This window comes from Rhagoletis pomonella, unplaced genomic scaffold (genome assembly GCF_013731165.1).
Source record: "Rhagoletis pomonella isolate Grant_MI unplaced genomic scaffold, Rhpom_1.0 Rhpom_scaffold_00010, whole genome shotgun sequence".
Lineage (NCBI taxonomy): Eukaryota > Metazoa > Arthropoda > Insecta > Diptera > Tephritidae > Rhagoletis > Rhagoletis pomonella.
Window position 1 is genome coordinate 34,195,830 of NW_023458564.1, and position 22,685 is coordinate 34,218,514.

The 22,685-nt window shown below is 33.4% G+C and overlaps 1 protein-coding gene across 1 annotated transcript in view; it reads right to left on the reverse strand.

Annotated features, from left to right (window-relative positions):
* Positions 1–2,562: 2,562 nt before the first annotated feature.
* The window catches only part of LOC118746264 (steroid hormone receptor ERR1-like), a 34,887-nt gene continuing 14,764 nt past the window's right edge, over positions 2,563–22,685 (reverse strand). Inside the window, exons 2-3 of the mRNA XM_036480100.1 lie at positions 4,575–5,288; positions 2,563–3,873 (exon numbers count right to left, since the gene is read on the reverse strand). Coding sequence (XP_036335993.1) covers positions 2,896–3,873; positions 4,575–5,210 — 1,614 coding nt within the window. The 5' untranslated portion in view covers positions 5,211–5,288 and the 3' untranslated portion in view covers positions 2,563–2,895. The remainder of the gene's footprint in view (positions 3,874–4,574; positions 5,289–22,685) is intronic.

The window sequence follows — 22,685 nt, forward strand, 5'->3', positions numbered from 1 at the left end:
AGGCCAAAATCGTATGAAATCTTTTAATAAAGATCGAATCCCTCTGATTCGTATAGAGTTTTGCTTTGCTTTAAACAGGCAAAATTTTGTATTCAGAGTTTTACGAAATACTTGAAAAAAATGGCTATGAGAAGTTTTTTCCTCTCCAGTAAAATTTTTTAACTTAAGACTTAGCAACTTACGTATTTATGGGCCAATTTGCCAGCTTTCTACAATATATACTGCTTACGTAGGCAGAAACATTTTTTGCGAAAAGATATCTCGCTAGGCGGCGCCAGGATCGAGATATTTTGACAAAAAAAAAACGGATTTATCTCCGATTTGGTTAAGTCATAGATTCCCAAAAAAGTTTACCCTGAATTAGCTTTGAATAAAATTCATGTTTTATTTGCGTTAAAAATTCGTTTAAAAGCAATCTTAACAAAAATATCACGATGGATATATATACCCACAAGCTGTGGGCAATGTTGTTGAATTTTAATTCCGAGTCGTATTGCGTAAGTTGGACAGTTTGAAGATCACTAATGACACTTGAAGGACAACATCTACAAATTCTAATGCATATGGCATTTTATGCCATATACATGCATATATATCGCATACCCTCTTCCATATATGTAATACTTCTATATTGCTAGTACATTCAGAGTACATTCCCCAACATCAGAGTGCCGAAATAATGAAAAAAGAAAGAGAGATCCGATAAGAGAATGTACTCAGAATGACAATTTTACTTTTCAAAACTCAGGAGCGGTTTCACAAATTTTTATTTAAGAACAACTCTTATGAAAAATCAACAAACAAAAAAAATGTAAATCTATGAGAAGCGCTGCGGCCGTTGGTGGTGGCAGAGGAAAAAATACCAGTTAGAGAAGGACCTGGCATCAGTTGGCATTTAGAATTGGCGTCAATCAGCATAGAAGGGAATCGAATAACGTGCTTTATTGGATTCGGCCAACATATAAAATACCACACCGCTTTATGTGTAAATAAGTTTTGTCTTTGTTAGGAAAAGATCTTTTATCTTCCAATTTTTCAGATTTCCAAATAACGAGGAGCATCGGAGAAATTCGTCATACCGAGCCCTAACCGCTAAAATAATGTAGGTATATATATATTTTTTTTTAAATTTACTTTTTGATGCAGGTGCTCTAAGAGGCATTTATGCATCAAAATTAAATTTTGAAAAAAGTTGTCTTACTTCATTTTCGCGGCTAGGGCTCGATATACATTTCAGCTTGAAGGAAACATGAGACCGTCAAATTTGTGTTTGTTTGTTGAATTCCCTGAACCGGCCCTGTTATGATATGGCACTTCATTCTGGCTGCGTTTCTTTATACATTCCGGATAATCCAATTTCACAGCCGGAATAAACAGAATGCGTTTGAAATATACGTCAACATATCATCAGGAACGTTCTAAATAAACAAAAAAGGTTATTCCAAACGTTCAGAATGAATAAAGAAATGCAGCCTCTATGTAGTAGTTTACAAATATACACGTATACTTCTACAATCACAAAAATTTTCATAGGCTGTCTTTCTTTAATTTCGAATGGAAAACTCATTGCGATCATACTGTATTAGCAATATAGAAGTATTACATATGTATATGCCCTCTTCGAAAGAAGAATAACTCAAAAAAAAATTAAAAAATTTTTTTGCATAAATTAATTCGTGGAATTTATCTCCAATTAATGCATATCATTTTTTCTTTATGATTATTTTCTCGAACTAGAAAACTACTGCCATAACAGTTTTTGTATTGATTGCCTTGAATCCGTACGATACACAAGCAGTTATATTTCCGTACTTGATTTTTGAGTTGTGCCTCTTTTGAAGAGGTTGTGCAATTGTACAAATTTTAGAAAATGCGATAGCATGAGTTCGTTATACGTAAATCAAAGTAAGATTATTTGTATATCCATGAAGAAATGCATTTCACTTGTGTTGAATTTCATATAGCAATACTACATATTTAATAACAAGCATAAAAAATTTAAAATTGAACAGTGGCATATTCTCTACTTTTTCAAACAAATTTCTAATATTATAACAAAAAAAGTCCACTTAAAGTGTTTAACTATTACAGATATTCCTTTATGCAATGTATGCTAGTACTTATACTAATCACTAATTTTTCTTTACTTAAACACAATTGTACTAAGTAGTATGCTGCCTGATATTGAATAGTTTTATTAAATCTTAAATGTAACAAACATTTTTATAATAACAAATTTCCATTGATAGTAATTCTTTGAATTAGAACGTTACTGTTCGAAAGTTTTGGAATTCAATTTTAAATGAGAACGGCAATTTACCATTTTTTTAAATATCCAAATAAAAGTTTTTCCTTTTTAATGGACTTTCTAATTTACCAAAAGAATTTCGAAATTTTTGGGTTCATTACATTACTATAATTTAATTTAATATTTCATGTACTATTTCGAATCCGAATTCGTAAACGAAGTTTATAGTTAGTATCAAATTCGATATACATATGTATGTACATATTGTGCCGTATGTACAAAACAAAGCAATCGCTTTTTCTTAAAATTCCAGACCTCTAACATACATTTTTTTAATAAATCGAGAAAAAGGTCTGAAAGTAAAAAAAAACAATTGCTTAGTTGTTATTTATACGGCCCATTAAAATAGTTAAACCATTGAAAGCCCCAAATGTCCTTTACTCCACAATCACCGCCACCGTTGCAGATATTAACATAATTGAACTATGTATATTTTTTTCGCTATAGCTACATACATACATATATTGAGTTTCTGTTTTTACTAATTTGTGCTTTGATCACACCACATTGCTTTCCAATTGCGCATGAGAATTACGTGTACTTATTTACAGGAACTTTCACGTCTTGCGACTCGCACAAATGTGTTCTCACCTGGACACCGGTTCAAGCATCTCTACAAATAATTTTTTTACTGTTATTTTACCCCCATGGCATATGTCTCGCCAGAAGCGACGTAATATACCGTCAGCCTGTCGTAACGCAGGCAGCAGCAAGAGTAATTGTTGCTGATGTGAGACAGCGGATCCGTAACGCAATAAGCACACAACATCGTTTAGTGAATTAAGGATCGTGTCACGAAATGCTCGCAATGAACTTTGGTCATCTAACAAAATATCACAATTCGATAAAATCAATGCTTTCAGAAGATAATATTCTTCCCGTCGCGGTGACAAACGTTCCAAACGCTGAGCAATTTGCACGCAGTGATAGTAAAATTCAGCGTAGCCACACTCCTTAGCTAGAGATTCGTCCATCCATACATCGGTGGCGAAACATAGGCGACCATTAAATGGTACGGAACGGAAACTAAGCTGCAATGTTAGTATTTCCGCCCAGGATACTTGCAAAAGCTTCATTTGGTCGTTGAGGGGCAACTCAGTGAAGCCGGGCAACTGCTTAGCCCAGCCAATTACGCTTACCAGTTCCTTATCATATAGATCACTGAGCACGGAGAGAATTTCGTCTGCGTCGCAATTGTTGTTTTGAAATATGCATGTTGGCTGTAGGGTGGATGTTGTCATGCTGGAAGATATTATCTCGCTGTGGCTACTATTGCTGCCACCACTATTGCAATTATTTTGCTCCAGCTTAATTGTACTACTCTGCGTGACTTTTTTGATGCTTGCATGGCTGCTGCCATCGGTAGTTGTGTGCGGCTGTTCTAGTTGCTGTTGTACCGTAAGTGCGTCCGGCTCGTATGCGTTTAGAATCTCTAGTATTTTGATATCTTCTAATGAGGTACTATTGGATTGGTAAAGGAGCTGCATTGTTTGGTAAGAGTTTGATATGGGATTACGTCGATACTTCTGTCGACCACCACGCACGCGATCCAGTCGCACACCTTCCTGAAGAATGAAATTGAAAACATGTATGTTTATAAGTTTCAGCAATAGAAATATTATTAACTACTACATATATGTTCCTATATGTTTGTGCATAAGAATGCCTCATATAAAACGTTTCCGCTTTCCCCAGCAAACTATAAAATTTGGTCTATTTTGTGTCTCCCACCTACATATTTTGTATCAATTCTCCTCTCCAAAATGTGTACCTACATCTAAAAATCGCTTTTACGTTATAAAATTTTTAGCTGGAACTCTTATTTCCAAAAAAAAAATAAAATCATTCAGGATAGAGGAATGAACTCTTGAGAGATCTTAACACTTTTAAAAACTGGTATATTCAATGTAATTTTCTAAAAGTTTTCAATCCAGTATTTAAGGAAACTTAAACAAAAGTTTTTGTTACAAGGGAAATTGAAAGAGCAAAATTACACCTTGTTTTGAGGGAAGTTGCAAGTTTTTAGTAGTCAGATTTTTACTTTTAACGGTTTGTCAATAAGAAAAACACCGTTGGCTTCCTAAGTGGGGGAGCACAGATAATGGATTCTGTTTTTCGAATTTTAAAATTAACAAGTAATTTTTACGCAAAAACACAACCGACTCCAATTCTCATATAACAATTTCGGTGTACCGTTAATTTCTTTACATACATATGTGTGTATTCAACTAAATATGTATGTATGTACATACGTAGTTTTACTTACCTTCAACATGCCCATAAGTAAACATTTTTGGAAACGACACGCTTGACATGCCTTGCGTCTACGCTTATTAATCTCACATTCATTGTTAGCGGGACATGTGTACTCTATGTTCCCTTGTATGGTGCGTTTAAAAAACGCCTTGCAGGCCTCACAACTAGCGACTCCATAATGGAATCCTGATGCAACATCACCGCATACCAAGCAAAGACGACGCAATTCGTCGCGTATTGAGCCGCCAGTTGTAGCTCCACTACCACTAATGGTGTTACTGCTGTTAGCTAGAGAATTGCTGTTGCTGCCATTACATTCGCTGCCTTTTAAGGGAGTTGGAGTACTTGTTTCGCAGCTAGTAAAGGCGACCCTCTGCAAATCAGGCGTTAGCGTAGTCGTTGAGCTACACAGCTGTCGCTCTGGGGACACAGAAGGTGATGATTTATTGCCACTGGTGGAAGTGTTCGCACCTGTGCCACCTCCACTTACGACGCTACCACTGCTGGTGCTGCTTGCACTACCGCTGGTTCCATTCGAATACGAATTCGACCGATTTACACCGAATGTGGTGGAGGTGGTCGGACTGCAACATGAGGTGCTTATGTCCAACTCCTGTTTTATGTGCAGCACACTGCCGTCAGACATTTTAGGAACTGCTGTTCCTTTCGTTGAGCTTTAGTTATTTGAGTTTGTATGATACTGCGGTCTTGAACCTTCAAACGCCTATTCGAGGAATAGAAAAATATATAAATAAATAGAGAATACACGATAAAGAATTAAGACGATAACAATTACTTTAAATATATTTGTACATACATATGTATGTATGTATGTATGTATGTACAGTTCTACATATCATCATATACTTGAGACTTCAGTGCTAAAAAGGTTATTTCACAGACCTTGAAATGACATTCAGGTAAGCTCACTTACAAATATCAGTGCGCTTCGAGCCATGAGAAGGTCTACTATTTTGAAGAAACACACAAATATTTAATTGGGTTACAGAAGAACTCATTTATGCACGTATTAATGATTAGCTATCGAAAATATTTAAAACACAGACAATGGCCAATCATAATCAGCGTAGATCATTGTGCTAAACAAATCCATTTTTGAATGAGAAAAATGTTACAGTAGCATATTACAGAAAAAATTAGGGGATATTAATTATAAAGATGTAATCTTACTTCATTCATGCTGATAACACACCATCACAAACATAAAGCTAAGCGGTAAAACCACAAAAGCAAGTGCAATGTGGAAGTATGTACATACATACATACATATATAATACATAAGGGTGGCTCTTATTTCAAGGTGTCTAAATTCTCGGTCTCACTTCTAGAAATATGTAAATAGACCAAAAGCACAAAATACAAAGTTTTAGAGGAATTGAGAAAAATCTGGAAGAATTATGATTTTTGGACGAACTGTCATAAAAATAATCCCTCGAAAATTTTATTTAAAAATTTTAATGTAGTTGACTGATTAATCCTTGTTAATACATATGTGTAAACAAATGGATCTATTTGAAAAGAAAATCTTAACTAATAGCCAAATATAAATTTAGCTTAGTAAGTAGGGTGGAGTACATACCAAACTTACATTTTATTGACTTGTTTTCATACAAATGGCAGAATATTAACACAAAATATGACTACCATTTTCTTACTGCAAAAATATGTAGAACAGGCGTATAAAAAATTATGCCAGAAGCATGAATGTGTAAATTTACCAATTCGGAGTTATTGGGTTGACTTAATAACCTTTGGATGTTCAATGTCAACGGTGGGCAATCGCGGCTCTTTGAGCCAAATGCGGCTCTTTTTATTTTCGTTTTGCTTAGAACATTTTGGCTATTTGTGTTGTTTTTTTTTTGTCCTTTTTATATACACGTACGCAAATTGAGATCGAACATTACCAGCAATTTGGAGAATGAAAATTGGCCTTCTGACTTAATGTTCATTACCGATATGATGAAACATTTGCAAAACTTGAATTTGTCTCTACAAGGAGAGAACAAACATGTTTTTCATTTGTCGCAAATTATTTTAAATTTTGAAGCTAAACTACGTATTTTTATTCATGATCTCAAAAAAAGAATATTTTATCAGTTTCCATGGCTTGAAAAAAATATTGCACATGATTTAAAGCAGATTTTGAAAAAAGATTGAAACTATTTAAATGTACGTTTGGATTCTTATAAACCCTTTTTTATGTTACATAATTGAGGATGAATTTACAATATCCGAAATACTCCTTTTTAAGAAAAGCGAAAGAAAAAAGTTGGAGTTTTCGGAATAAAAAGAAGATAAGGCATTATAATAATGGCAACATAAAGCTTTGCCATTGCTTGAATTCCGGCAATAAGTACCAGATTTAAAATATCCGCTGTTGAAAACAGTGCTAAGTGCTGTATATTTTCAAATTTTTGGCGCAAAGGTTAGTTGTGTTTGTTTACAAATTATCCAGTAACTTGCCAGCAACTCTCCAGTAACTTTATTTCTAAGAATTCGCTCTCATAGAAAAAATTTCCAAAAAAGTACGCGAACGCAAATCCAGTAATAATTTGCACGTTTCATGAACAGCTGATAAATTGGTTGTTTCTTCGCAGCATACTCCTAATAAAACAATATATTTTATATTTAAATAAGTTTATTTTGTGAAATTCAACAATAACAACCCACAAACAGTTTCCTTATTAGTTTAAATTTCATCCAGCACCATAATTTTACAATCTGCTTAATTGTCAGGTTGTGTTTTGTATCATGGAAACACATAGCAATTGATTTCACACTTACAGTGGGATAAACTTAAAACCTCTAATATAAAATAGTTAAATTTAGTTATGATATTTTTATCAATTTTTAGTTTTCGTTTGGAATAATTTTCATGAACTAATCTATTAAGAGATCTTTTTAGAAAATTGCCGTACATCCGATACATACAAGTTTATGTGCAAAAAATAAAAATCAACAATAAAGGTCTCCTAATATTTATGGAACTTATAATAAAAAAAATTGTATTTCATTACCCAGACTTTATGAATAGCCTACTCTATAAGTAAAAGTAGAAATTCCAAATTAGTAAGTTCAGTCAAGACGTCATTAAAAGTTCTGAACAAAATCACTTTTCTCTTTTGTAAAAATTTGGGACTATCTTATGAGAGTATTCCCGGCAAAATGTTAGTCTATGAATGATTAAAAATTAACGAATAAATGGCTAATCGCGATTAATGATTAAAATTAATTAAGCGATCGCTGTGGTGTAGTGGTTAGAAGTGCGCACTACCATTCCGCAGGGTGAGGGTTCGAGCCCAGTTCCGGCCAACATAAAAAAAGAAAAAGTTTTTTGTAATAGTGGTCGGCCCCCGGCAGGAGTCGGCGTAAAACTGTAGGTCCCTCCCCTTTGTGCGACAACATCAAGGCGCATGCCACAATCGGAGGAGTTGCTCGGCCAAACACTAACATATGTATGTCGATGGTCCTCTGCAATAACGGCTCAATTCAAAATTTCAGGTTTTTGAGTTGTATAGTCGATTAGGTGGATTAGTGTGGCAAATCGACATATGCTTTGTTGTTACCAATCTGTCAGAGGCAAAGTTTTGCCATTTGGCACAAAACCGAAGTAGCCAACCCTTACTACTGAACAGTGGCAAATGTCTCACATTAATCGCGAATATCGGCATAAATCAAAACTGTCGATAGGATAGTCATGCTTTTATGTAAAATAACGACATTTTTCGTATTTGCCGTTGTTCATTTCATAGTTTTAGTAAGACACTTTTTTTATGGGAAATAACGACACTTTTCGTTTAACTACATACGAGTTGTTACTTATTTCGTATTTTTGCAATCCAACACTTACTGAGTCATTAGAAAAACACATAATTTGAAAGCTTACAGTATGACTGCAAATAGTCCGGAATAATTACGTTTCAAGAGATATTATTGCTAAATTACGAAACAAAAAATCTTTAATTGACTCTACTGAAATATATGAAATTTTGAGTTGAGTAAGCGCCAATCTATTATTATTATTAATCATCAATACAATTTTAAATTACATAAACCCAGTCACAGCACTTTATCGTATTCGAAGCTTCCAGAAATCACATAATACATAAAATAAATAAAAGCTGTTTTGATTAATATTGCATAAACTGGGAACTGTTAAAAATAAGTGCGCTTGTGTACAGAGATTTTAAAACCTATTTAGTTCCCAAAATGTCTGTTTGCAACAGATAACAATAAAAATGCACATCAAATTGCTAAGAATGATGAAGGAAATCGATTCAGACAAATGTTAATTAAGGGGCTATTCAAGTATTATTTAACCACCAGAGGGAAGCGGGGGTCTTTGGTTTGCCTATTTTTAATGACAAGGGGCAACATTTCTTCACATAAAACATTAATTACATACACACAAATTTTGCCTGTAATTTCGAACACAATTGAACACAGCACTTCACTCTCGTTTCGAATTTTCGAAAGCGTTTTTTAAGCTATTTAGTGGTTTAACACTTCTTGAGGTCACTTGATATTGTAAAAAAGTAATTTTTAGCAAAAAAAACCGACTTAAAAAAATACATATATATATTTCATGATCCAATGATCGGATCTAAACCAGTTAGTATGGGACCACCTCTGAGACACTACCTTTCCGATGCAAAAAGAATTATCGAAATCGGTTGAAAGATATGCAGTAACATACCTACAAAAAAAAAATATTCCGACGAACTGATAACCTCCTCCTTTTTGGAAGTCGGTTAAAATATGCGCAATTCGATCCCTAACTACATTTTTTTGTAAAGAACGCCCGTTTGTTTTAAATTTGTAAAATTGCAATTATTTTTTTATTTTGTTTACATCTGTCATTTGTTACAAATGAACATGATACAAAAAAGAAGGTAGTTTCATTTAATGACATTCGTTGTTGTTGTTAACCATTTGACTTTTAATAAAATTATGACATTTCATAAAATTCATGCTACCTGATCACTAGAAGAAATATTTTTTTTTTTAAGCAGAAGGTTTTATCAGTACATTCAAAGATGTGGAATATGATGAACTAGAAAATTATGCCGGCTACATGATTTCGAAAATGGGGTTGACGACTAGGTTTCAGAAAGCATGAAGAAACTGTGTATTTACATATCGTCGCTTAAAGTACAAAACCGCGTATCGTCGTTCTGCAAAACCGCGTAACTGACATTTTTTGCCAAAAATTGGATTTGCTCACACAACATCTTGGCTCAAGCCTTATCCATTCGTCCTGAAATGCGATTTCTTTGTATAAAAGAGAACCATTTTGAAATATGAGTGTTTTTACTCTCTACAAAATAATTTATGCAACCTCACATACGCAGTTGTGCATTTTGTTGGTACACGGTTTTGTAATTTAAACGACGATCTGTTAGTTGTTTATCGGAGGGCGGTCTGTTCAAGCCGACTTCAGGTGTTTTGCATAAATTAAAAATTTGTGAAATTTAATGATGATGCGCTAATCACAAAGCCTAATTTTTTGCAACATCTGATGATAAATGTAAAAGTAAATTTGTGCCAAAATATAAAAAGGTTTTATTTGGGAAGAACATTATTTAGAATTCGACTTTTAAATCGCAAGATTGCATTCAAAATAAGAAAACAAAAAAATAACAGAATAATGCGCGCGTGGTTTTTATTACAAAATGAAAAGAACAATTACGATGAAGTCTCCTTTAACAGTTTACATTTTAAATATTTTTAATAAAAATAGCGCGAGTTACGTAAGTAAAAAAAAAGTACCAAGCACTAATAATGGTTTTTGATTTGAAATGTTATTACATTGGTATAAATATGGGAAAGAAAATACTCCGATTTATTGTTTTAATATTATCAAAGTGGCAAGGCCGTTGATAATACTCACAATTTATGAAACTTCAAAAAATTGTATTATCCATCAAAAGTTGTTTATTGAAACTACCTTCTTTTTTGTATCATGCAAATGAAGAAAAGTGCAAGAGTTGCCAAATACAAATATTTTTATATCTATTTATAAAAATAATAATTTACAATAATAATTTATTTAATTAATACTTTATTAAAACACAAATTTGAAGTGCAAATACATTTGTAAAACTGTTTATCACCAAATGTTATTAATTGTTTGCAAGCGTACTATAGTTTTCATGCATTTTGAGAACAAATAATCGAATATAAGTACATACATATGTATAGTATATTTCTGCCTTGAAAACTCCTCTTATAAAATCATTTGGCGTTCGGAGTCAGCCTAAAATATGTGCATAGATGTCTCCATTTGTGCCACAACAACAGAACTCATGCCTCAAGTTTGAGGAGAAGCTCGACCAAACACTTAGAAAAATATTTTAGCACCAAATATTTATTTGTTCACTTATTTTAAGCGAGATGGCATTTTTCTGGTTTCACATTTAGGGTACAAAAATCTCAACCCGGATACAACAAATAGTATTAGTACTGAATGATAACGACAAATTGCATTCACATAAACGTACAATCATACATGCTTGAGTTTTTGTTTGCATTCACATTCTCTATGTGAATGGGTGTCAATCTCAAGAGTGGTTGTTAAATCATGTTTTAAATCAAACAATCACATTTTTGAAACGAATAAAATGAGAATGCACACTCAATTCATTCAATCATTACACAGCTCTGCTACAGTTTTACCATTCTAGTTAGCCAGTAAAATAAAAATATTTGAAATTTTCGAGACCAAATAAATTGGCAAAAATCAAATCAGCTGCTCTACTGATACTACCTGTTTAATGTGCCTTGATACCGGCTAATTTTGGATCGTTAATTTCAAAAATCCCATCAACAAATTTGTAAAGCTTTGAGCTTTGCCGTCATTCAAGGTCCTTTATAATGGTCAGTGATATCCTACATATGTACATAGGTGTTTAAAAAGGAAAGTGACCTCAACTATTTTTATACCCGAGCGCACTTATGCACAAGGGTATTATAACTTTGTTCGCATAATGGTTGTTTGTAACAGCCAAACGAATCGAGATAGATATAGACAAATGTATACATAAATGCTCAGAATGAAAAGAGAAATCGATTACGCCATGTCTGTCCGCCCGTCCGTCCGTCTGTCCGTGTACACGATAACTCAAGCAAAAATTGAGATATGTCAACAAAATTTGGTAAGTAGGTTGCCCTTTATCCAAGGTAAGTGCATACTTATGCCGGATTTCCACTTGGCATTGAAATTACAAAAAATTGGTGCTATTTAAAAATAATATTTCACAGAGGATTTTGAAAAAAAAAGATATGTAGTTGACTTTTTTGAACCAGTCTAATGTATATACAGTGACTCAAACAAATGACCACGTGTTGATTTTTTTAAATATCCGTTATGTTTTTCGTGTTTTTTCTGTTATTTTTCTATAAAAATATCCAAGCTTTAACCAAAACCGTATAGATCACTGTTTCAAACTTTATACAAAATTTAGGAAAATTCAGAAAAATCAGAACATTTTTGGGTATTTTGGGCAGTTTTATAGCCTATACAATTTTAGTCTAATGAAGTGCAAGTTTCAAGCGGCTAAAAAATTCAGATGATTTTTGAGAAGTTCTTTGGTGACGGGTTTTTGCACTTTTTTCCATATAAGTATGAATTTCTTATGAAATAAAAAGTGGGAGACCGTTAGCAACAAAATTTCAAAAAATCAACACCAGGTTTCGTAAATTGCACCTGTTATATAAAAAAACCGAAAAAGTAGTCTAAAAAAAAGAATAAAAACTCTCAAAAGTCAACGCAATTTTTGGCCGGTTGAAACTTGCATCAACTAGAATTGCATGGGCTATAAAATTGCATACCCAAAAATATTCTTAAGATTCAGATTAAAAAGTTGAAATTTTGATGAAAATTTGTTGAATTTTTCTAAAGTTTGAAAGTCTGATCGTTATGGTTTTGGGTAAAGCTTGGACGATATCGAAAAATATCAAAAAAAAATAGCTCGAAAAACGTAACAAATATTCAATCAAAAAATCAACATGTGGTCATTCGTTTGAGCCCCTATATGTATGCACATATGTACATTAGACTGCATCACCAAAAAAAGTTGCGGTTTTCCGCCGTGATTACAAAATTTATTATATTTTAAGACGTCCACCAAAATATTTTGGAAAAATATTAAGATTTCCGTGAGCTGGACCAATTTGAAAATACCTCCAAAAATGCAGCTTTTTATGAATAAAAATTGTTTCTTAAAGAACTTTTTGAAAAAAGCCCCCTAAGATGACAAAATAGATTAAGCTTAAAAAGGACATACAAATATTTAAAAATCTTTTCAACGGAATCGTAATAATGAGATTTTTGATGTTGTTTTTTTTTACTTTTTTCAAAGAATGATTTACGAAAAACTTGAATAACTGGGCAAAAACTATTTTGATTTAGACTTATGGGATCTCAGTAGAAATGTATTTTCCCACTGTTTTTATTTCTGTGCAAATAAAGTCATTCGTGTCCCAATTTTTTTTTCAAATACCAACACATCTTAATTCAACTTTGAATGACGTTCGTTCATCCTACATTTCTTTTTCATCCTTTGAAGGAGTTTATTAGCGAAGAAATAAAAAGGGTGAGAAAATACCTTTACAATGACACCTCACAAGTCTATATCGGAAGAGTTTAGGTTCAGTTATTCAAGTTTTTCTTATACCAATCTTTGAAAAAAGTTAAAAAAACAGCATCAAAAATCTCATTATTACGATTCCGTTCAAATTTTTTTAAATATTTTAGGCAAATTTTTTAAGCGTAAACCGTTTTGTTATTTGAGGGGATTTAAAAAAAAAAAAAAATTTTTAAGAAACTTTTTTTATTCATAAAAAACTCCGTTTTTGGAGGTATTTTCAAATCGGTCCAGCTCACGTAATTCTCAACATTTTTCCGAAATATTTTGGTGGACGTCTAAAAAAAATATAATAGATTTTATAATTCCAATGGAAAAACAGTACCGATTTTTTTTTAGTGTATGGGGAGTGATGCAGTCTAATGTACATATGTATGTATATATTTCCACTTGCATTTCAAGTTATTCCAGACTTCAGATAAGATGATACACTAACCACGCGTTTGATAAATATCGGCAAAATTAAGATTTTGAACAGTTAGCAACCGTTATCTAATTCTTATTTGCACCACATTCACACATGCTAATACATATGTACATATGTGTCACTTAAAATTTTTAAAATAATAATGACACTGGATCACAAATTTTAATTTGGTCTTTGTTCTCCTGACGCCACTATCCAATTTCTATGTAGAATTGCTCGGTGATTCCGAAAATCGGATATTTTTTTTTCTATGGATACGTTTACGAGATATTTGCAATTTAACGTTATTCAGCTTAAAGCAAAAATTGGTTCCTTTTATTCACGTATATCTTACGAACCAGTTTAAAAATCTTAATATTATGGAGAATTTCATTAGCTTTCATTTGCCGTATTTTAGATTAAGATTTTTAAATTGGTTAAATTGGATTAAAAGGAACCAATTTTTTACAACGCTTTTATCAACTTGCAATGTTGTGTGTCCAGACACCATTTAAGCTATAAAACCTTTGCTTTGCAAAGTTCCTATAAAAAGTCGAGTGCACAGGGCACCATCTACCTCTCAACCTCGTCGGAAGAGAGGTAGATGTCGCCCTTGCACTACGTACACTACAGCGGAAATGGACGACACGCAATTTCTTTAAATTAAGTTAATTGGTGCTCGTATGTATGTACATTAGAGTGGTTCAAAAATTTTTTTTTTTGGAAATTCATAAACGCTACCTCAAATTATTGTTATTTGTGATAAAAAAAAGAGAAACGTGCTTTTTTATTTAAAAAAAAGTTTTCTTAGAGGTCGCGCTGGTCGGTGTTTTATAAAAACGCTGATGTTCTCAATTTTTTTATTTTCTTGACAGGTTAAAATGCAGCTAAAAATTTGTTTTTTACATATAATTACTCTGGTATTATTGGGAAACATTCCCTTAATTACATACCTGTCTTGGGCAGTTAGAATGGGCCTAGTGCCCGAAAATATGCTCTCGAAAAGAGACTAGTAAAATTAAAACGTTGATACTGAACGATTTACGCATTGTCATGGGTTGGAACTTGTTACCAGGGGGTTTCTGGGGTTGCTAATTAGAAATCTGAAGTCAGTTTTTCGAAATTCAAAATGGCGGATCCAAAATGGTGGTCCATTTTTTTTAATGATTGGATTTGTTCGAACCGGGCCCTCGAGAGTTTTTGGTGTCGCCGATTACGAATCTGAAGTCATTTTTTTTTTAATTCAAAATGGCGGATCTAATATGGCGATCAAATTTAAAAAAAGTACTAAAATTAAAACGTTGATACTGAACGTTTTAAACATTGTCAAGGGTTAAAATACGTTTCCAGTGGGTTTCTGGGGCTGCTGATTACGAATCTGATGTCAGATTTTCAAAATTCAAGATGGTGGATCCAAAATGGCGACAAACTTTAAAAAAAATGATTGGATGTGTTTGAAACTCTTAACCGCCATTTTAAATTTTGAAAATCTGACATCAGATTCGTAATCAGCAACCCCAGAAACCTACTGGAAACGTGTTTTAACCCTTGACAATATTTAAAACGTTCAGTATCAACGTTTTGATTTTAGTACTTTTTTTTAAATTTGATCGACATATTGGATCCGCCATTTTGAATTAAAAAACATTGACTTCAGATTCGTAATCGGCGACCACAAAAACTCTCTAGTGCGGGTTTCGAACAAATCCAATCATTTTTTTTTTTGATGGACCGCCATTTTGGATCCGCCATTTTGAATTTCGAAAAACTGACTTCATATTCCTAATTAGCAACCCCAGAAACCCCCTGGTAACAAGTTCCAACCCATGACAATGCGTAAATCGTTCAGTATCAACGTTTTAATTTTACTAGTGTCTTTTCGAGAGCATATTTTCGGGAACTAGACCCATTCTAATTGTCCAAGACAGGTGTGTAATTAAGGGAAAGTTCCCCAATAATACCAGAGTAATTATATGTAAAAACCACATTTTTAGCTGCATTTTAACATGTCAAGAAAATAAAAAAATTGAGAACCTAAGCGTTTTTATAAAAAACCAACCAGCGCGACCTATAAGAAAACTTTTTTTTTTCAAAATAAAAAAATACGTGTCTATTTTTTTACCACAAATAACAATATTCTGATGTAGCGTTTATGAATTTCCAAAAACAGTGTTTTTATGAACCACTCTAATGTACATATATATGTATATGCATGTGTGTGTATTATTTTAATATCTATTGCAAAATTTTATACAGACAAGAATAAAAAGTAGAAAATAAATAATATAAAAAAAAATACTTTTTAATATACAACGCTTTTATAAATGGACTACAAAGTAGAAAATAATAATTCTCAGTCCCATAGAATTTGTTTTGATAGCTTTTGATTTTGAAATTTTAGCAAAGGTCATAAACAATTTATGAGATTAAAAATGAAAAACGTGGGCGCATGTAATAGACCAGAATTGATATTAAGGGTAATATATCTATGTACATATGTGGATATATGAACAACCGCTTAAAATCGATCTCAAATTTGTAGTTTCCCTGTAGAAATTTTAGGTCCATGTTATGTAGTTTGACTATTGTCAATTAAATCTAATGCTTTGTACTGCATGCGCCCCACGCTTTTCGTTTTCAATCTCATAAATTGTTTATGACTTGCTAAAATTTCAAAATCAAAAGTTATCAAAACAAATTCTTTGGGACTGAGAATTATTATTTTCTACTTTTTAGTCCATTTATAAAAGCGTTGTATATCAAAAAGTTTTTTTTATATTATTTATTTTTGCTTTAAGCTGAATAACAGTAAATTCAAAATATCTCGACAACGTATCCATAGAAAAAAAAGTAAGTGCGCCTGGGCCACATAAATATCGATAACAAAATCGATGAAAATATCGATAGCGAAATCGATAAAAATATCCATAACAAAATCGATAAATATCCATAAAAAATCGATAAATATCGATAACAAATTCGATAAATATCGATAACAAAATCGATAAATATCGACAACAAAATCGATGAATATCGAAAAAAAAATTAATAAAAAATCGATAAATATCGATAACACAATCGATAAATATCGATAACAAAATCGACAAATATCGACAACAAAATCGATGTATATCGATAACAATAATTAATATAATAAAATTAATATAAAAAAATATTGATTACAAAATCGATAAAAGTATCGTTTATTATATCAATAAATTCCGAAAATATCGATAGCAAAATTGATAACAATATCTATACAAAATCAATAACAAAACCGATAAAAATATCGATTGTTTTATCTATAAGTCCCGAGAAAGCCGAAAGTCTCTCAATATCCTCTCCTCTTTAATTACCTTTATTTTAATCTTTCTTCCCCTATCTTCATCTTTACTTTTATCGGTATCCTGGTCCTCCTCTTTGTCTTTACTTTTATGTTTATCATTTTCTTCATCTAAATATTCCCCTTTACCTTTGCCCTTATACATAAAAAGTAAAGCTTTTAAATTTACCTTGGACTTCATTTTTGCCTTTATTTTTACGCATCTTTGTTTTTGTTTTTATTTTTACCTTTGCCTTTATCATTTCTTTATCTATGTACGTAGTCACCTTTACTTTCATTCTTGTATTGGTCTTATTCTAAGTGTTATTCTTTAACCTTTTATTAGCAAATTTTTGTTAAATTAATACCATGTACATAAACACAAGAAGCACTTGTTTCAGCCCCAGCCATTTCCGTTTCACCACTTCGGTTGTATCATTTCCGTTGCACCATTTCCGTTGCATCATTTCCGTGTGCAATTTCCTTTGAATTTGCCAGTTTACTCCCAACCAACTAACCGCCGCTAAAGAAGTTTCACTTCAAAAAATAACTCGATTTTCGGAATCACCGAGCAATTCTACATAGGAATTGGATAGTGGCATCCATAGAACATTTTTGTTGTAAACCAGTTCTACTTTTTATATACAATGACTCACAGAAGTATTTTGCATTGACTTTTTCTTGTTTTTCAAGATGTTTTTATGGTAAATATTTCATACTTTTTTTTTAATAAAGCTCGTTATACAGCGAACACCATGTAAATCTTATTCTTACTCCTATTTAATATAATTTTTGTAATGATAGCATTGGCGTACACGGGGAATAGTAGGGTTGGGACGCATGCAGTTACAGTTCTTCGATCAAACTCGATTGCTATTCTTGCGTCAGCGTTCGTGCGCCCCGGGCAATGTGAACAACCCAAGGACGAGATGCGGTAACCCGAGAGAACCATTTATACGAAAAGTTGTTTTTTCCCCATATAAAATACATGAAAATCCTTGAACGCTTTGAGCGACCTCTAAATATTTTTTTATTTCAATATAGAACAATCCTAGCCGGTAAGAGCATTCAGTTTCCTTTACTCTTTTTTGACCACCCTAATGTACACTCGAAAATTGCCCCAGCTTCTGGTTAGGCGCTGGGTTTGGAACCCGCCACATAAAATAAATATTCAATTCAAAGTTTAACTTTACCTCTTCTTTTGATGACGACCTCGGTGAAAATTCAAGGGAATTTCAGTGTATACCGGCTGGACCTTGCAATGTTAGTACAGCTGCCATGTAAGTAAGACAGATAGACTTCATTACCAAGTACTGTCGTTCACCACGATGTACAGGCGAGAACATACTTAAATTATGGATGGAACACTTTTCCACCCGGTTGAATGGTAACAGCACTGAAACCAGTGAGAAAATGAGCGCGAGCCCCCAGTCGAAGACGACGGAATTCATATTCCATCGAAAAACAATAAAGCTGCTGATGCGGACGTCCAGCCGTCTGAGCTTTGCATGTACGGATTAATGCAAGCTTAACGTCCGGAATTTCAAGTGTGTTCCGCTCAATTCACCGAGAAGGCGACCCGGCCACTTAGATTAGTCTTTTAAACGCCCCCATTATCTAAGGTCTTATATTTTATGGAGCGTATTGTGCAAAAGGTTAAAGTCATTGATCCTTATTAATGAGACTTTCCTCTTCATATTTATAGGCGCTGTAACCGCCTAAGCGATTTTCGCAGAGTCCAAAACAGCACGAGAAAAGGAGCTGCCGTGATGTCTGAATTTAATATCCCTGCGAAACTAATACGGCTGTGAAAATGACACAGAAGAATACTACTAGAAATAGGAGAGACCTCTCCGAGCACCTTTGCATGTTTTTTCTGTCATTTCCTTTTTGAATATGAAAGCAAAGCGAATAGGCCTGGATTTTTCGCTTTGGCACTCCAGTCCCTGTTAACAGTTACAATTTCGAAAAAAAATAGAGGACTTCGTTTATTTGGAAACCATAATAGATTGGCGCTTACACATATGTTAGTGTTTGGCCGAGCTTCTCCTCCGACTTGTGGCGTGAGCCTTGATGTTGTCACTCAAAGAGGAGGGAGCTACAGTTTTACGCCGACTCCGAACGGCGATTGTATTTCAATGAGAAGCTGTTTTTCATGGCAGAAATACACTCGGAGGTTTGCCATTGCCTGCCGAGGGACGGCCTCTGTTAAGAAAAAACCTTTTTCTATATTTTTTGGGATTTTGCTTTGACCAGGGCTTGAACCCAGGTGCTGATGTGTGAAAACGCGCACTGCTTACCACTACACCACAGCGGCCGACAATAACACCAATAACAATACAACCGTTTAAATCCACTTTTGTCAGCAAGTGCTACTTTAGAATGAGTCGTACAAAAACAAGATTCCATAAGTCATTTATAATGTCCGTGCTGCTATATGGCCCAGAAGCATGTGCAATGGCAAAATCCGACGAGGCGCGCCGTGGAGAGTTGAAAGAAAGATTCTGCAGAAGATTCACGGGCCTTTGCGCGTTGGCGACGGTGAATACTGTCCACGTTGGAACGATAAGCTGTATGAGCTTTTCAACGACATAGAAATATTGCAGCGAATTTAAAAACATCTACTCCGCTGGCTGTCGTATGAATGGATATGTACATACGCTGCAGCTCTGATAGTATTCAATGCGGATCCAGCTATGGAAAAACCAGGTGGCGAAGGATAAGGCTTCACTTGACTTCGGTTGGCACAGAGGAAAAACGATTGGCGTGTTTTATTGTACAAGTCCAATTCCGCTTAGGCGGCTACAGTACCAACCGAGAGGAAAAATTGTTTACTCTACCTTTACATATAATTAAAAAAAATGTTTTCCTGACAAAAATACTAGGTCCATGTTTCGTTTGCAGAATTTAGAATTTACAGTTTTGTTTTGCGAATTTCATGATTTTGCAACTCATATGTACATGTGTATGTGCTATATGTATTGTAAATATGTATAATTTTTAAAAGTTAGAGCTCCAATTCAAGAGCTTAATCACTAAAAATAAGCGTGTTTGATTGCCAGAGACTTCAAGCACTGATTAAATCCAATCAAAATTAGTGAATCTTTTAACTGAACGTGACATAGCTGAAACTAATCATATGTATGTATGTACATATTCATATGCGCATGCGATGCTACCACCACTCACAAAATTTCTTATCAAGCTAATACATACATATGTACATTTCTTTACTTAAGTACCTACTCATACAAATTAAAATGGGGAAAACAAGAATTTTTTATTTGCATTTCCCAGCCAAGATTTAGAAGTTAGTTAGAAGAGCATTTCTGACAGTAATGAATCTCCGACTCCTTTTGAAAAGTTTTTAACGACGATCGGTGCAATTGCAATGAACCCTTTTTTTTTTTGCGAAGGTGTTAAGACAACCTTTGCATCAATTCGTTTAGAAAACAAAAATCGAACATGAGAGGATATTTGTTGCATAAAATAAATAAGTAAACACAATATTTTAGTACAATAATTCAACCAATACTTGCAAGACAATGCAAAAATTAGAGCGTAACAAGTCGAGAGAGTTGCAAATCAACCACGTGTCAAATTCAAATGTAAACAAGTAAGAGCAGCGCTGAATTCGGCTATGCCTTTCATGAACATTAGAAAATTTTACTTTAACAGATTACTACATTTGAAAAAATTTATATATTCACAGCATACATAGATAGAGGAGATACATATATAAAAAATCATATTTAATAAAAAATCATATTTAAACAATCAGAGGTATGGAAGATATACCTTATATAGCACCAATCGAAGTGATTTTCACTGCTATGTAAACCGGTAACACAATTTAATGGGTTTAACTTCTACATAAAGGAGATATGTATATCGCAAAAACTGGTATCTGAACAATCAGTGATATAAGAGATAAAGCTTATACAGCATAGATTTTGACGATTTTCTCAGTAGACTTTGTATTATTATTTATAAAATAGCTTACGAAATTCATCGGTTTTAGCTGTCCAAATAAAGGAGAGGAGGCAATAAATAGGTTATGGTGACCCGATCTTTGTTAATTTTACTGTAAACTTTCTGTTGATAATGAGTGAAAATAGTGCGAAATTTCATGTCTATAGCTGCATATATGGAGAGGTTATAACAAAGAGTATCATATCTGAACAATCAGTTGGATGGAGGCTATAGATTATAGCGACCCGATCTTCGCCATTTTCACTGTAAGTATTTTTATGATAATGGGTGGGAATATTGCGAAATTTCATGTTCCCAGCTGCATAGCTGGAGGAGTTATAACAAAAAATCTCATATCTGAACAATCAGTTGCATGGGAGCTATATGTAAATGTGACCCGATCTTTGTTATTTTCACCGTAAGTATTCTGTTGATAATGGGTGGAAGTATTGCAAAGTTTCATGTTCCTAGCTGCATAAATGGAGGAGTTATAATGAAAAAGTTGTATGGGAGATATATCGGGGGCTTATATTCAATACCCCCTATCTGCAAAAACTCAATTTTTCAGGAGAGCAAAAAAACTGTTTTGACAGCTATTTTTAAAAGTGTTAATAATTTTAAGTATCCATGCATGTCTTAAAAATTCACGCTATATATCAAAACTAGGATTTTACCTTTAATTCATTTTATTTTAGTTTAAAGATCAGATTGCAATTCGAATTGTAACTATTTATATATAAAAATGTGCTGATAGCGGGTTTTGCAGAATAATGAAAATGTCAGTTCTTTAGATGTAAATGTTATGTTAAACTAAGTTTTTAACACAAAAATCATTGGTCTGCAAACTCGTTCCCTTCTATTCCGACGTGCACAGATAACCACATAATTTTAATGGTGTTTTTGTGTCGCAAGAGTATTTCACGTGATTTTGAAATTATATGAGAATCAATAACACTGCTAAAGAGGGCTTCGATGGCTGATGTACTGTCCGTGCATATGCGGAAATTTCCTTCGTTTTTAGAGGCGAAAGGTACAGCTTCTAGCAATGCAGCTGATTTGGCTGTAAATGCCGAGCAGTACGCGGGAAAAGCACCGACGACAATTGTAAAACCAAGCCCTTTTTACCGCAAAAGAACAGCCGGTATTTATGAGTATAAAGCTGGGCAAATGCCCTTGCGGTAGAGTTTTTACTTTAGTAGGCATCGGAGTAGATATGATGTCCAAATCTTTGATGTAGCTTAAAGCTGATTTCTTGCTTGCTAGACAAAAATATGTCTAGAAAAATTGTATCACAAACCATTCAATAGTTATAACATTTTTAATGAAACCAATTTTTTTATGTTATTTGCAAGGAAAATTTCGAATGCCAACCGACACCTTTTAAAATTGGAATACAAATTTTGCCGAATGGGAGAATTTTCTTCTCAGTAAATATGTCCCTTTAGGGCCATAAATTCGTTTGATTAGTTATTTTGGATAACCCTTATAAACATACATATTTTATTGAATAAAAAGCGCAAGAGCATTTGCAAACAAAATTATACTAAATCTGCCCAAATTTTCATAATATAGTATGTACATTTGTTACATGTAAAAAACATCAAAAGACCATAAGCAAAAAAAAAAGTAAGTGCGCCTGGGCCACACTGGAGAAGTGAAACTTACGTTACAAACATATCTATTTTGTCTCATAACCAATATACATACATACATACATCTTCTTTTACTCTATTTTTTCTACCCCTGTTCTTTCTA